Below are 17,399 nucleotides of genomic sequence, written 5' to 3'. Positions count from 1 at the left end.
TTCAACCTATACCTACATACAAAATACATTAGGTGTTGTTATAACAATAAATTATTAATTACATGTGACATACAGTAAGTATTTTACAGCAAAATTTAAAAAACTTACTCCTCAGTTCAGAATCAGTAAAACAACAGTGAAATACATATTATAAATTATGTTTATATATGGAAAAAAGAAGATCATTGAAAAATATTACAATATAACACTCTTGTGTGGTCTTCCAAAAATGCGTTCTTCTGGATACGCAATTGAAAAAAAAAGTAAACTTTTAATAAATAAATAAAAATTAAAAAGAATTGAATAAAAACAAACATTATCCATGATTTTTTTTATTATACAAGATTTGCTCACTAATGACTTCTTGCTGAGTAGGATGTAGGTGAAGTTTTGGAATTTTTGACAGATAATCGGATTCCGGCTTGTTTTTCCCTGTGTTGCAGGGTAAACTATTTTGCCCCATAACACCCATTTTCTTTTTTTATATATATAACACTCCAATTAGTCATTTAGCAAAATTTAAAAAGATTTTGGATTTCTTCCATCTGATTTGAATCCCCAAATAGTATCAATGCAAATATAAGGTAAAACTCTGAATCAGCGTGTGTCTGCCTTTTGAAGAAAAAATCAAAAATGAGTTTCAAAGCCTATCAATATTTTTAGCTTATGTGCCCTTGGATGTTTTAATTCACAAGACGAACAGACTTTTCAATTGTAAAGTTTTGTTATTGGAATTTCTAAAACAGTTCCATAATCGTGATCAATAGCATCATAGTGTATATAATGTTTTTGGTTTTCTTTTGTATAATTGTTTTTGATAGTATGGTGTTTTATGCTAAGATATAGTGATATATGTTATAGATGTAATATAAATGTATTTTAATATATGTTTTACAGTCTCTTGTAACTCTTTTTAGAGTGGCTCTTTTATAAATTGTTAATATTATATTGTTTTGTATATCAAATGTTTTAGAGGTGAGACTCTAATAAACTATTTGTTTGTTGTTTGTTTGTATGTGAAAATCTAGCTATTACATACATTTCAATTTTTTAACGACAAAACTGATAGTGAAATATAATGCGCCATTTCCGTATGTGCAAGATGGCAATGCTCTAGAATAAAAAAAATCCTTTTTTGTCAGAATAGCTTCAAAATGGAAATGTGCGGGTGTTGAATATACATTTAATACTATAGTTATTTTTAAAGAGACTGGATTAACTTAGTTTAGATTTTGTTCATTTTTGCTCTTTTTATTATTTTATTTTATTCAACTAAAATCAATATGTATATATATACTACACGAATTTACCTGATTGTAGTTTCACAACACAAGTCAATAAATACACACCACATTTCACAACTAAAGGTAAATTCATATATGATTTCATCGACTAAATATAGAATGGATTATAAAACAGAAGTATTTAAACATTACCCGCTTTACATATTTAACCAGAGCGGAGTCTCAGGGAAAAAAATCAAAATGACGGAAATATCTAAATTGCCAGTAACTGAAGCAATGAGGCTGTGTAGGGATACCACTACTATAGAAACCATTATAGAACTGACTAAACATTCTCATCCTCAGGTCAGACAGAGAGCTCTTAAAGTAAGTTAATTAATATACAACTTAGTTAGCTTTTTTTATTTATTTAAAATTAAAGGTTCATTTTTGTAATTTTACTTGTTTAAAAAAGCGTTGAGGTCATAAAAAAGCCCTTAATTGGTCCTACCTACCCAGAAAATAACTGCATGACCTTGTGAGAAAAAGATATTTTTTTTAGCGTGATATGAAAACTTAAACACATCCAGACACTTCTATCTCTTTTTGCTGACAAAAGAAAAGAAAATGCCTATACCTACCTACCCACTGTCTCTACTTTTGTGTAGGGTTTCGGTAAACCAATAAATTTAGTATATGCTGCAGTACTTCTAAAAATGTGAGATCAATAATGACAACGCATTTACAACCATATAAAATTACACAAAGAAAGATTCCTTTTTATTCTTATAATTGAATTTGAATGCTTCAACCTTGAAATTACTAGTTATATAAACATTTTCGTTTGTTTTACTAAACATTGTTGTGACGTTTTCAAAGTAAGCACATATGCTGTCATGAAAACTACATTTCATTGTGAAATAAAATCTGGAATGCCAATCAAAAGAACAAATTCTTATAAACCATACATGTTATGTAATTATTAGCAAATTATGCACAGTCTAAGACAGCTTTGATTAACATGCATATTTGAAATTCCAATTCATTAAGTGAAATTTTAATTTATGAAATAGAGTATGCGATATTTTGTAAAATAGTTTGGCATTTATAGAAAGGTATACATTCAAATTGATCGTGTGCTTTATAACAGACGACATGCAATTTGGAGTAAATAAAGTATAGAATTAGACCTCTAATGACATGATTTGATCAACAACATACATGGGTATTATTAGTCAATGCAAATGGTTCAAAAATATTTTTAGGGAGAATTCCCAGTGTGAGACTGGCTCCAGTCAAGAAGGATATTGTGCCTGGATATTCACGTAACTTATTAAGACCAAGGAATTGTATATTTAATTAAATATCCTTGTTAAGACTCAGCTGACTATCTTATAGAGCTAGATACTTGTATATTTTGTAAAACATTATATGTATCATTTCTATCACAGGAAATGTGTCCATGTCGAGTAAAGAAGGATCATGACGACTTCTGGAAACGTGTCCTAGAAATGGTTGACGATGAGGCTGTAAACGTCAGACAGCAGGTCTTACACACTCTGTGTGATGGCTCGCCCGCTCATCTAGAGGTCGATGTTGCTGAAGCTTTGGATGGATTTAACAGAGATTCAGACTCAAAGATCAGAAGGACGGCACACAAGTGTCTTACCACATATAACCGGACTGGGAAGTGGAATATACTTTGACCTTATCTTAAACTATGTTTTAAACTTAATGGCTGAATCGCCAAATGAGTGCAATTCTGAAGACAGGGCTCTTTCACACCAGAGTCTTGGACGGATTCGGACAAGAAGTAACGACATAATGTGGAAGAAGGAAAAATGAAAGTTAAACATTCACACAATCACAGGACTCAATAATAAAATGACAAAAACTACATAATGTTATACTCACTGCTTATAAAAAAATATATATACATGTATTTACATATGTATTTTTAATATCTTATAGGTATTATTCCTTTGAAATTAAAATCCCACATTAAAAAATATATGAAAATGATAATGCTCTCCTGATAGACACGCTTATTCAATTCAATTTTCCAAAAGTTTCACTTACGCAAGTCAATTGAAAAAGACTGTCAAAAGAAAAGCAAATCGTCAAAATAGCAGTCATAAATGTAATTGCTTTTTATCAGTAAATTTTTTTTTTCTAAAGTGTGCTCCTTTATTGTCGGAGTCAATTACACAAAAGGAAAGTTTCATGGTATTTAGATAGTAATTTCCAAATAATACACAAACATAAATATCTCTGAAAACTGCGATTAAGTGTTTTTCTTTTAGAAAAGAGTCCTTAAATTTTTATACGATCACAACATTTGGTCGTTCATGATAAGGGTACGTCCTCGTCGTCGCGTGAGAAGACTTTGTTTTCAGTCAATAACTTGAGTATATAAGTATATGAATCTCTGTAAAATTGCACCACCTCAAAGATTCAATTTTCTGGTACATAGATCGCTTTGAAATTGTACCAAAATAACTCATACTTCATAAGTAAGGTCGGGATTGATTATGATCATTTTCGTTTTATAATTAGGAGCAAAAGAGACCAAGAAAGCATGGATCTCTGAAATTTTACCACAAGGTTCCATACCAAAAAAAAAAGATTTGGATTGATTTTTGAGGTTATGGTCCACCTATAGGAAAACTATAAACTTAAAAAGTCTTTTCTATTACTTTGTATTGACTGCTTATTTCTGGACCTATTTAAATTGGGTTTAAGCATTGAAATCTTTGAGTTCTACAACATGCTGAGGTATTTGAAGTTGTCCACTCTGAAGAACAAAAGGTTCACAATTAAACTTTGCTTAATTTCATAAGAAGAATGAATTCTTCTTGATTTTTATTATGCCGAATGTCACTGTATATTAAGATTTATTTTTATTTTTTTATTTTCACTTTTTTTTCGCGGGGGGGGGGGGGGTCCCAAATTGTTTTAAAAGGTCCGAAATTATACTTTGATTTATTTTGAAAAAAACAAGTTATTAATAGAGGTCTTTGATAGGTCAAATCAAAACTATCAACAGATTTTGTTTGTGTTATCCGGCATTGGGCTCAATTTTCAAGTAGGTCCAAATCGGGGTCCAAAATATAACAAATTTTGAATGGAAACGGGGAATGTGTCAAAGAGACAACATCCGGCACACAGAGCAGAAAACAGCCCATGTTCACCGATGGTGTTTCAACACAGCGAGAAAATCCCGCACCGGGGGCGGGCTTATGTTGGCACCTAACAAAAATGTGTACTCGTTCAGAAGAAATGGACGTCACACTAAATTCCGTAACCATATAGATCAAAGATGAACAAAATTAATATGAACAAAAATACAAGACTAGCAATACCATAGGCCTGAATTTGTACAGGCGCAAACATGCGGCGAGGTTAAACATGTTTGTTTTTTTTTTATATATTTCAACCCTCGGAGTTCCATTTACCTCTAACCAATGTAGAATATACTAACACAGAACACAGAACAATACTCAAAGAATAGGTAACAGAAGAAACTAAGAAACATTTCTAAATAGTACTATACTAGCAGCTGCCGTGAGACCTCAATTAAACTGATTGAAAAATTATACCGGTATGTCTTCGTCATATGAAAAGCAATCACAATCCCTCCCATTAAGGGACCCTGTTAAGTATCATATCATCATAAAATATACGAGAAAAACATAACCCCTATTAGGGACGACATCAAAAAATCAACGAAGGATAAAAAGACTTAATTCAAATAGTTTGGGGGTGGGGGTCAAAATTGCTGCAAATTTTGTTTAATTGCTGCATCGATTTTATATATATCCTTATTGGTTATTCAATTTTTCCCAAATAAAGTTAAGATGGGGTACGGGGTCAGTGAAAAAAATATATGAATTAAATTTTGTTTATCCTTCATTGAACTTTTGATGCTGTCCTTTATGCCAACAACTGGTGTGATTATTTCTGACGCAAAGACCATATGAGTGAATCAATATTAATTCCAAAAAATCGTACATATTTTAATGACCTGACAACTCCTGTTTTCAGGTTTGGTTAGCTTTAGAGGTAAACGATGCCATGTTTGTGCTTTAATTGAATGAAATATTAAGCTCTTTTTTTTGTTTCAAATATAGCTTTCTTAGTCTTTGTAGAACAAACCTTAAACAGCTTTTAGTGAGGGAAATCAGGAGCCAATATTTTCTATCTTGACGAAGCTAATATTCTAAACGTGACATGTTTGACTATACCATAATGTATTGGAAAACGTACCAAATCAGCCACTGCTTGAAACTGCAAAATTTGTACTTTTCCGATGAACATATAACCGGAAGAAAAGTGACTTTAGAAACTTTCACTATAATTTGCCGGAACTCACGGGATTATAATGGTCCTCCACCAGTTATAACCCCGTGAAATTCCGGTATGAGTCCGTGAAGTTCGGCACGGGTTACATTAAAGTTTTTAGGTCTATAATTAATTGACACTATATGGCTGCTTTAAACGCAAGACCGTATAAAAATATATACAAATTTATTCACACAAGTTTACAGTTCGAAAGCTAGCGGAAGACTGCCCAAGCAACAGTTTAAAAAACATAAATTGAGTCAAAGATAAGGGTATTAAAACATTATAAAAGGTTCTCATAAAATATAAATATAATTGTCCAATCTTATGTGATATTATAAGCTGATCATTGTCCTCCGGCTTAACTTTATGAAATAGCTTTCGTATGTTATTTTCACGTGTAGGCAGTTTTCGGTCTTAGGTCTGGTACTGTCCGGACCTTGCTAATAAAGTTTAAAGTATTGGTATTCCGCCTTTGAATTACTATAACACGGAAAACCTCCGGTTATAAACACATTAAAAAAATGCGAAATTTAATATAAAGTTTTTCATAAAATATCCTAGAGTAAATCTTGGAACAGTAAAGCAAAAAATCAAATCACAAAAACTCTGAATTGAGAGAAAATTTCAGAAAGGAAAGTTCCTAATCAAATGGCAAAATCAAAAGCTCAAACACAGTCAAGCTAATGGTTAACAACTGGCATATTCCTGACTGAGTAAATTGTATCTACCGATATGGTTTCTTTTTTAAACGTGCAGTAAAGTTAAAATATCTCCAAATTTATAAGTGATGATAAAAGTTACAGAGTTGCAAGTGTAATCTTAACAACGAGTTGAAAGAGACGTATATAGTTTGATTAAAATTTGTGAAATGATAACTTAAGTTTTCCGGAAATATAACATGTTTGTCCCTTAACTGGTTTTGATTTGTGTTTTCCTGATAAAAATTCAACATTTTGTATTACCCATTACTTCCTGTCATAAGATTAAATTAAGACGACGATGGCAAGTCAATCAACAGGAATTCAACAGCTTCTACAAGCTGAAAAGAAGGCTGCAGAGAAAGTATCTGAAGCCAGAAAACGTAAGATATATCAGGGGTTATTGTTAGATTCCGTAAAAACACCTGTCAAAGTGTCACTCCATTATTTTGTCGATTGAAGTGTGTGACATTTATGACTGAAAAAAAATATACGGACATAGAATTAAAATAAATCAATGAATAAAGTTTGACTAAATCGTCAGCATACTTCAAATGCAATGATTGAAATCTAAATTTTGGAAGTCGGTTTACAATCGCTATAATTTATTGTATAAAACAAAACAAAAAATAATCCGGGAAGCCTATCATTTTTTTCATGATTTCATATATATATACAGTAAGTTTCCAGGGTACCCAAGTTTCCGGTCCATTTTGGAGATTCTGTGTATGAATCCATTTTCTAATTTGGCTATCCTTAGAATCCCTTGTTAAACAGGTTGGGAACAAACCCCCTGGATGGTGATTATACCTGTATAGAGGGATAAACCTTCTTAAGAGGGATAAAATTATCCCTCTATAGAGGGGTATTTGTGTTTGCACTGGATTTAAAGAAAATTAGGGCAGAATGGCATTTTCTAATGATATTGGCTATAATCTCTATCAGTAGGTGCATCAACATATGCACTTTACTAAAAATTGGGATAACCCGTTTTCTGCTAAAGTGACAAAACTTGAAATCTATTGTATACCTATCTGAACACCTGATCAACATCAAAAGGAATAGTTGACCTTTAAATTTCATGTTAAATCTAACAATAGAAATTCTGTTAAGTGAGGCATAAGTGAGTAGAATTTACATGATCATCACAGCTTTCAATCATGGTGAACAATAGATTTTATATTTAGTCAGATAAGCAGCAAACTGGGCATGTGCATATTAAACTAAGTACATCAATTGGTGCACCAACTGTTGCAGGTTACTGCCATAATAAGTAGAGAATGCCATTCTGCCCTGTTTTGATTTAAATCTAGTCTAAACAAAAATACCCCTCTATAGAGGGATAATTTTATCCCTCTATAGAAGGTTTATCCCTCTATACAGGTATAATCACCATAGAGAGGGTTTGTTCCCAACCTGTTAAATACATAAACTCTATTGTAATAACTTCATCTCAAACTGACCACTTAATTGATCATTATTCCAGTTTTTATTTTAAATATATATTCTATAGTCATGATACATGTAGTATACTCAACCATACATTGATAAAACATTTCGCAAAATTGCATTCACATGTTTAGTACTAGCGTTGTATTATTTGCAGTTGATGAAATAAAAAATGTAGTCCAAGAAGAAAAATCACAAAAATACTGAACTTAGTAAAATCAATTTGGAAAGTCTATAATCACATGACAAAATCAAATAACAAAACGCTTCAGAAGCATATGGACAAGAACTGTCATATTCCTGACTTGGTACAGGCATTTTCAAATGTAGAAAATGGTGGATTAAACCTGGTTCTATAGTGCTTAAACCCTCTCACTTTAATGACAGTCTCATCAAATTCCGTTATATTTACATTGATGAGTTAAATAATAAGATGATTATGATGTTTTGGAAGGCTATTAAACATTTTAATTATTTTGTTTGACGCCTTGTTACACGGCTATTTTAAAAAAAAAATCTGATACACTTTTCTATGAGGCCATCATAATTTTTTTCTGTGACACCATCCTATAATCAGGTGTAGGTGACACAGAAGAAAATTGACATCATAATTATTTTAACTATTGATGAAGATGCACATTGTTAAATAAAAAAAATAATGTAAATGTGAATTTACAGGTTGATATTTCTAGCTAGCAGTGTAATACCAGCTGACTAAAAAATGTTAGCCAGATGCCTGGCCCTTTAATATGTTTTGAATGTCAGACATCTCCTTCAATTTTAGGCAAAGCAAAAAGATTGAAGCAAGCTAAAGAAGAGGCCCAGGCAGAGATCGATGGGTACAGAAAACAGAGGGATGACCAATACAAGAAATATGAAAAATCTGTAAGTCATCTTATATTTTAATAAAAAAAAAATGTGACTCAAATTCAATTCCTTTGTCCAGATTCAAATAATTTCTTGTTTTGAGATGTTTTATAGCTTTTTTCATCATTAATAATCCAAATGAACAAAATCTCTATAAAGTTTAGCATTCTCAATTTTGGATACATTTTTAAATTGAATTGCTCTTATAGATATTTTCATTTTTATATAGATTAGACCTTTGGTTTTCCCATTTGAATGGTTTTACACTAGTAATTTTTTGGGGCCCTTTCTAGCTTGTGTGAGCCAATACTTCATTTTGAAGGCCATACCTTGACCTATTATAGTTAACTTTATAAATTGTTACATGGATGGAGAGTTTTCTCATTGACACTTCCATATCTCCCTATATCTACATAATATCGCTGAGGTTAATAAACAAGTAGGGTAGGTTTGTGTATCCTCTGTGGTCAGTTGAACCAGGTTGTCATATTGAAACAAAATGACATACAGCACATTTTTCACCAAGCACTATTTGACTTTGAGAAAGAGAGGCACAAGATACTAAAGGGATATTCAAACTCATCAGTAGAAAATAAACTGACAATGTTATGGCTATAAATAGAAAAAGACCGACAATAGCACACACAAAAAAACATAGAAAACTAAAGACTGAACTCAAACCACACCAGGAACATGTTGTGATGATCTCGGTGCTCTGAAAGGGTAAGGATGACTTCACCATGAGTATGTTGAGATGTATATTAAAATGTTAAAACTTCCAATTATTTATCACTCTATATTCCTTCCTATGAAAATCAATTTCTTAATTGATATTAGGGTTTAACACAAAATTAATGTTGGCATGTACAAATATGAACTAAATAAGTTAGAAAACTTTCAAATTTACCTTAATTTTTTTTTCTTTTTTTTTCTTTCAGATTTTAGGTTCCCGAAGTGATATGGAATCACAGATAGACGTAGACACAAAGAGGAAGTTGAAAGAGGTGGAAGAAAATGTTAGAAAGAATAAAGACATTGCAATCAAAAAATTACTTGACTTTGTTATAGACATTGAACCAGAACTACACAAAAATTACATAGAATAATGAATTATAAGATTTATTGATACATTAATATATATATGTTGTATACAAGAGAAATGTAGTATGGTTAGAATGTTGGAGAATTAGAAACATGTAAAATCAAGACAAGAAGATATATGTTCAAACATTCCATTTTTCAGTTATACATGTAGCATGTTTTTTCAAATATTTGTAAAGTCAGAAATTGATTGTCACATTAGTCATGACATGTTCAATAAACCATTAAAATTAGCTTGTTTTGTGTAGACTATATATATATGAGAATAGATACAAATGTAACCATTAATAATATGCAGATTTATATTCAGGTTTTTCCTAAGTAAAACAAAGAAGATTACATTTTATACCTATTCAGAATTCTGTATTTACACAAGTATAAAATGTTTGAAAATACATGTAACCTTTAATTTTATTGTCAAATACTGATAAGTGATGTGGTTTCATTTAGGTTCAAAGGTTATTTCTGTTAGTAATGTTATTCATGCTAAATACAAAAATATGTGTTGCTTGTCAACTACTGACATTCTTATTTTATTTCTGTGTCATTTTGGTATCTTGTAGAGAGTAGTATCATTGGCAATCATACCACATCTTCATTTTTGTCCAGCCTTCGACTTAAGTTGAAAAAGCCAGACATAATGATCCTACATTCCGTCGTCTGTGTCGTGTCCACAAGTATTCACTCGGTGGTTAAAGTTTTTGAAATTTTAATAACTTTCTTAAACTATCCTGGGTTTGTACCAAACTTAGACAGAAGCTTGTTTGTGATCATAAGATAGTATCCAGAAGTAACTTTTGTAAAAATGAAATTCCATTTTTTCCGTATTTTACTTATAAATGGACTTATATTTTCTGCCAGGAAACTATACATTCACTAAAGTTTTTATAATTTTAATAACTTTCTTATACTAAGATTTGTACCAAACTTGGACAGAAGCTTGTTTATGATCAAATGCTAGTATCTGGAAGGAAATGTTGTTTTCTTCCAAATAACATTACATTCAGTCTTCAGTTAAAGTTTTTAAAAATTTATTAGATTCATAAATATCCTAGATTTTTACCAAACTTGGACAGAAGTTTCTTACAATCAAAAGATAGTATCAAGAGGAATATGTTTATTGATTTATTTCCTCATTTTTGTTGAGCCTGCGATTAACAGAAAAAGTAGGCGAGATACTGGGTTCCACGGAACCCTCAAGAATTTTTATATTTTCAAGTCTCGAGTATTTGTCAAAGTATTCAGAATACAAGCTTAAAGATGTTTAAATGTTTCATTACTTTAATTATCAAAACAACTTTTTTTAATTATAATCACGGCTAAATTAAGTCCCTAGAATATTTAATTGAAAATTAAAATGGTGAATGTGTCAAAAAGATAACAAACCTACCTAAGAGTAAAAAGACTAACAGACAAAGGCCACCAATGGGTCTTCAACACAGCAAGAATGACCAGCTTTAGAAAGCCGTACTTCAGCTGGCCTGTAATCAAAAATGTTAACTAGTTCAAAAGAAAAGGCAATCCTAAAAAAAATATAAGCAGGGGGTCAGGTGGCGGGGCAGTAGTCCAACAGATGCTGAAGAATGCTTCCTCAACAAATGTACAATGCAATGTTATATGAATTAACATGTTTTTCTGTATACCTTTGTTCAACTTCAACTTAGGTGATACCAGAATAAAATGATATAACAATATAATTAAACTCTTTTTGAAAAAAAATATATTTGTAAGCACATGCTTACAATGCTACACTGGTGCTACATGTCCACCATTAAAACCGTTATCATGTTTTGTCACAGTTTAAATATATAGTTGTCTTCAGAAAATAAACTTTTTCTCTTGTGTGCAAAATCAAATGTTATGTTACATATTTTTATAGGATGGCAAAAAAGGTTTTGCGTCATACAATGCTATCATGTCGTCGTCGTCCAAAGACGCATTTAGTTTCCAGACAATAACTTTAGTTTTAGTGAATGGATCTCTATAAGTTTTTACCGAAAGGTTCGATATCACTAAAGGAAGGTTTGGATTAGTTTTGGGGGTTATGGTCCCAATAGTTTAGGAATAAGGGGCCCAAAATAAGCTTTTTTGTAGTTTTTCAAACAATAACTTGTGTTTTAGTGAATAAATCTCTCTGAAATTGACCACAAGTTTCCATACCATAAAGGGGTAGTTAGTTTGGACTTTGAGGGGTTATGGCTCGAAATGTTTTGGAATTAGGGGCAATAAAAGGGGAAAACTAGGTGTTTCTGGTCAATAAACAATTAAGACAAATTAAAAGCAGTGTAAAGGAGGTAACTCAGAAACATTTAACATACACTTTTAGGTATGTTCTGATTTACCTTCCTTACACTACTTGTAAATTATGTATAATAAAATGTCAGGTTTTGGACTAATTGCAAAAAGGGGGATGTTAGTAGTTTTCAATTTTCTTTTTCCAAATTTCTCAAATTCCTAATTTTGAAATCTTTAATTGTGCAATAGATTTGTAAGATCTTGACATTTGTTTTGTGTCAGGAACCCATATTATGTCAAAAGTTTGATCACAATCCAAATTCAGAGCTGTATCAGTCTTGGATGTTGTGTCCTTACTTGCCCCAAATGTTCAGGGTTAGACCTCTGCGGACGTATAAAGTTGCGCCCTGCGGAGCACCTGTTTATTTTTGAATTGTTTGACATCCCAACATAAATTTAACACCAGCCACTAATAAATAAAATTGAGAAAGGAAATGGTGAATATGTCAGAGCGACAACCACCCGACCATAGAGCAAACAACAGCCGAAGGCAACCAATGGGTCTTCAATGTAGCGAGAATTCCCTCACCCGTAGGTGTCCTTCAGCTGGCCCCTAAAATAGGCATAATAGTACATTGATAATGGACGTCATACTAAACTCCGAATTATACACAAGAAACTAAAATTTAAAATCATACAAGACTAACAAAGGCCAGAGGCTCCTGACTTGGGACAGGCGCAAAATTGCGGCGGGGTTAAACATGTTTATGAGATCTCAACCCTCCCCCTATACCTCTAGCCAATGTAGAAAAGTAAAAGAATAACAATACGCACATTAAAATTCAGTTCAAGAGAAGTCCGAGTCCGATGTCAAAAGATGTAACAAAAGTAAATAAATAAAATGACAATAATACATAAATAACAACAGACTACTAGCAGTTAACTGACATGCCAGCTCCAGACCTCAATTATACTGATTGAAAGATTATGTCTTCATCATATGAATATCAGGTACAATCCCTCCCGTTTGGGGTTTAGTATCATACTATCATAACATATATGAGAAGAACATAACCCGTGTCATGCCAACAACTGTTTTATTAGAAATAAATGTGTTTAGTTCCGATGCAAAGACCCTATCAGTGAATCAATGTTAAAGCCAAAATATGCAATCTTTAATGACCTGACAACAGTATCGTAACTATATCCCCTTTTAATAAGTCTATTTAAAGGTTTTGTTAGTTTCTGAGGAGAATACTGACATTTTTGTGCTTTATAAAGAATATTTCCATAAATTTTGGATGTGAAATACCTGAACGTATAAGATGTCTGCATGTTGAGTTATATTTACGAATTATTTCCTTATACCGGTGATAAAATTTAGTAAATGTTTTGACCAGTTTGTGATATCGAAAACCCTGGTGTAATAATTTTTCAGTAATACATAAATTTCTCTCGCTAAAATCTAATACGTTGTTACATACACGAGAGAATCGTACAAGTTGAGATATATAAACACCATAAGATGGTGACAAGGGAACGTCACAATCTAAAAATGGATAATTAACAATAGGAAATGAAAAATCATCTCTTTTATCTGAGAGCCAATATATCATCCAAATATCTAAAAGTATTGTTAAATTTTTGTATCAAATGTTGTTTTGATGGGTCTTTGCTAATTTTAGTCATAAATTGTAACTCATAACAATACAAAAACAGGTCCGCAATAAGTGGTGCACAGTTAGTCCCCATTGGAATTCCAATAACTTGACGATATACGGAATCTCCAAAGCGAACAAAAATGTTATCAAGTAAAAATTCAAGCGCATGAATAGTATCAAAGCATGTCCAATTGACATAGTTCTTTTGTTTATTGCTACTAAAAAATGATCTAAAAGAGTTTGAACATATGTACTCGCATTCCGACTTTTTAAATGCCCAATTAATTAGGGATGTGAATTTTTTGTTAATAAGAATATGAGGCAAAGTGGTATATAGGGTAGAAAAATCAAAACTTTGAACAGATTCAAAATCACCAAATTATATGCATGCAATTTATCAAGTACTTCCAACGAGTTTTTGACACTACAAAAGTAATTAATTCCACTATTTTCAAAGGCCTTATTTGAAAAATTTATTATCAGGTTTTTTATTGTACCAAGTGTACTAGTAAGTAAAACAGACAATTTAGTAGTTGAACAATGGCTAGAAGATGAAATAAATCTATATTTGTAAGGTTTTTTGTGCAGCTTCGGAAGCCAGTACATATATAGTTGGGACTTTCATTGTGTTTGGTTCTGCTTGTAAAGAAGTAGCTAAAAGTTTATGTTTGTTACAGATGTCGTTTTCTGAAAATGAAGTCAGTTGGAATGTTGGTGAATTCGTGATTTCCTTTTGCAGAACCTCTATATAAAATTTACGTCAAACAATAATGATATTATTAGCAGCTTTATCAGCCGGGACAACAACAAATTCCTTGGCTAGTTCTGTTAGTTTATTTTTGATACGCGAAATAGGGTTTTTATAGTTTTTGTTAAGAGTAAAATGTTCTTTAAAATGTTGTATTCGAATATCAACTATCTTCATTACTGAAATAAAAAAAGAGTCCAAAGATTTTTTGTCGGCTTTTTCCCGTTTTACCCATTTCAAACAGTAGGCACGGAGTGAGTCGTTGATGATATTACGACACTCATTCCAGTTAATAGTTGACGGGGGACGATATTTAGGTCCTTTACTGAGGAATGATTTTAACTCTCGGTCGCGAACGATGTTAAGGTCTCCTGTTATAACATGGGAAATTGGGCCATAGGTGTATTCTGAATTACTGCAATTACACGACATAGGTGTATTTTCAGTGATATTTACATCTTTACACAATTGGCTATAATTAAACACATATTTTCGGGTAGATTTCTTGTAAATATAACAAATGAGAGGGAGTTCAGTATTATCAAAATATCCAGGAATGTGGTCTTTAACAGAATGGTCGTTAAAAATACCGGCAATATTTACAAAATCAAAACCTTTATTGACATACTTTATTTTAATAAAATGTTTTTTATGATCTTCAGGGCGATCAATTTTTGGAAACAGTTTAGAATAACAATATGCCATTATAATTTGGACAATTTCATAATTAGGACTGTAATATGAAATTGTGTTGCAATCCTCTAAAATTTTATTTTATTTATTTATAGGTAAAGAACAAAGCTTGGTTAACAGATAATGTCTGCCGTTGTTTTTTGAAATAGAAATTAGGTCCGAAATATTTGTATGGTTGGTCCGAAATTTTCTTTGATTGCGATTTTTTCTGCGTCCATGAGAACGATTTTTACGAACAGTTTTAGAAACTATATCCAAAATGTTAACAGAATCGGTTCTTGATATATTGCAAGTATGTATTGATTAATCAATGATAATTAAAAAAAAATCATAAACTTGTACAGGATGAGTACATACCATGAGCTACTACCTATCATGATAATTAGAGCAAGGTTCCAATTTAAGTATTGACATTCTCAAGTGAAGACTTTAGTAGGTTTATGTATACGACTTAAGAATTATACCTAACTATAAGGAAATTCGTAGTGAAATATGAGTTTAAGGAACACTTAAGTTAAGATGTTCTATGCACTCGGGCCCAACAGCTGATCGTCTTTAAGCAGAAAGAAAATGTAACCATGTAAAAAAAATACTCAAGTTGCTTGAAAGATAATTAATATTGTGCCTTTCTTCCTCCGAGTTCTAAATGATCGTTCTATAGGTAAAGGGGAGACAAAACACATTGTCGTTTAAAATTAAAAGAAACGTAATTCATGCATGTGTTAACATGAATATCTTTTTTTTATATCATAATTTACAAAACAATTATCAGAAAGTCATAATTCAATAGTTAACATTCTAGTCTACAGACACACAATTGTGCAGTCCCTTCGCGCAACGTAACACTTGGTCCTTGCTCTTCTCTGTCTGACGTTTTTTCCTGTCGGAACACACAGTACAGTCCTTTCCTTTTAATTGCCTTTCTTATTTTTTGACGTGGTACAAGCTTCTGCTGTCTGTTTAAAAGATGTTCCTCAATGAGCCTTTTTTTGTTTCACGACTTGAAATCTTGATAATATTGGGTTATTGGAAGAGTTAAGCAGTAAATGGCATTCAAATACCGTTTCGATCGCTGAGGAGACATTTATTGTCGAAATATGGATATGGTGCACACATTATTTGTTTGCACCTCATGTTTGTGGTATATCATCTTTTTTACAACTTTATTGTTTTACGTTTGGTATTAAATTATTATTAAGATTCATTTATTATATCTGGGGATCATTCAACTTATTGGAAATCGCCAATGGCAGTCAGCAGAGTATAAGAACATCAGTTGTTCGGCCTGTTAGGCAAATGCGTTTTGTCAAAATAGACTTTTTCACTTTTTTGGGTCTTTTGGAAATGGTTATTTGTGCTGTATTTAGACCCTCTACAAAGAATTTGTTTTACATGCACACGTATAAAAATTGCGGATTTTATCCAACGCAATCATAGGTTTAAACGTTGTTTTCAATTAGGACTTTTATGTACATTTTCCTTCAGGCTTTTATGATCCGTTTGTTCGCATTTGAGGATTAAACTGTTTTACGTTTGCGCGCAGCTTTTGATTACATTTGCGCGCATTCATTTTACAGGTAAACTTAGGTAAAAATATTAATTAAAATTTCAAGTTTCAAGTTTCAAGTTTTTATTAAATCAGGAAAATCAATACAAGTATAATGATGTCTTCCCCCACATTAACATGATATTACATCACATGAATAAATATATATTATGTATGACAAAATATCAAATCAAGGTTAAATGAATAAAATTACAAAGATTCAAAGCATAATTGTATGTAATGGCATATATTTTTTGTATCATCAATATTTTGTGGGTTAAGTAAACTAATAATGGTTTCCATAACTTTTTCAGGGCACAGATCTTGTGAATTAAAATTTAGTTTATTAAATAGTTGTTTTCTATAATTTTCAAATTTTTTGCAATAAATAAGGAAATGTTTTTCATCTTCTATTTGATTGCAGTTAGAGCATATTCTGTTTTCTCTCTTAATTTTTGGTCTGAAATATCTACCCTTCTCAATCAAAAGAGGGTGGGAACTAATTCTTAATTTTGTAAGATTTCTTGTTATATTAGGAGAACATTTATAAGATAGATAATTTTGCAATTTAAATTCTTCTGAATAAATATTGGCATAGAAATGTAATTTATTGTCTTGTTCAATTGAACGTAATTTTTCTAGATTATGCAAAGTGTTATTAGAATGTTGGTTATTAATATTTTCCTTTAAGTTCTTTAAATTGAGATTATTGTCTGTTAAATTATATTTTTCAATAGAGTTAGAGATAAATTTGTGCCAAGATCTGTGTCCATCAGTATATAATGAATGATCTAATTTATATGTTTCACTAAGCAATCTGTCAAATTTAATCAA

At 31.5% G+C, this 17,399-nt stretch overlaps 3 protein-coding genes across 3 annotated transcripts in view; 2 read left to right on the top strand and 1 right to left on the bottom strand.

Annotated features, from left to right (window-relative positions):
* Positions 1-17,399, bottom strand: part of LOC134705788 (uncharacterized) — a 474,551-nt gene that overhangs the window by 116,790 nt on the left and 340,362 nt on the right. The window lies entirely within an intron of this gene.
* On the top strand, positions 1,101-3,937 carry LOC134705160 (uncharacterized). The gene is made up of 2 exons (XM_063563912.1): positions 1,101-1,610; positions 2,675-3,937. The coding sequence occupies exons 1-2, from the start codon at positions 1,284-1,286 to the stop codon at positions 2,927-2,929; spliced, it is 582 nt and encodes a 193-aa protein (XP_063419982.1). The 5' UTR covers positions 1,101-1,283; the 3' UTR covers positions 2,930-3,937.
* On the top strand, positions 6,456-9,915 carry LOC134707326 (V-type proton ATPase subunit G 1-like). The gene is made up of 3 exons (XM_063566995.1): positions 6,456-6,648; positions 8,499-8,599; positions 9,520-9,915. The coding sequence occupies exons 1-3, from the start codon at positions 6,567-6,569 to the stop codon at positions 9,685-9,687; spliced, it is 351 nt and encodes a 116-aa protein (XP_063423065.1). The 5' UTR covers positions 6,456-6,566; the 3' UTR covers positions 9,688-9,915.

The sequence above is a fragment of the Mytilus trossulus genome, chromosome 2 (assembly GCF_036588685.1).
Source record: "Mytilus trossulus isolate FHL-02 chromosome 2, PNRI_Mtr1.1.1.hap1, whole genome shotgun sequence".
Taxonomy (NCBI): Eukaryota; Metazoa; Mollusca; class Bivalvia; order Mytilida; family Mytilidae; genus Mytilus; species Mytilus trossulus.
Note: the sequence above shows the minus strand (reverse complement) of the source record. Positions and strands in the feature narration are given on the sequence as shown.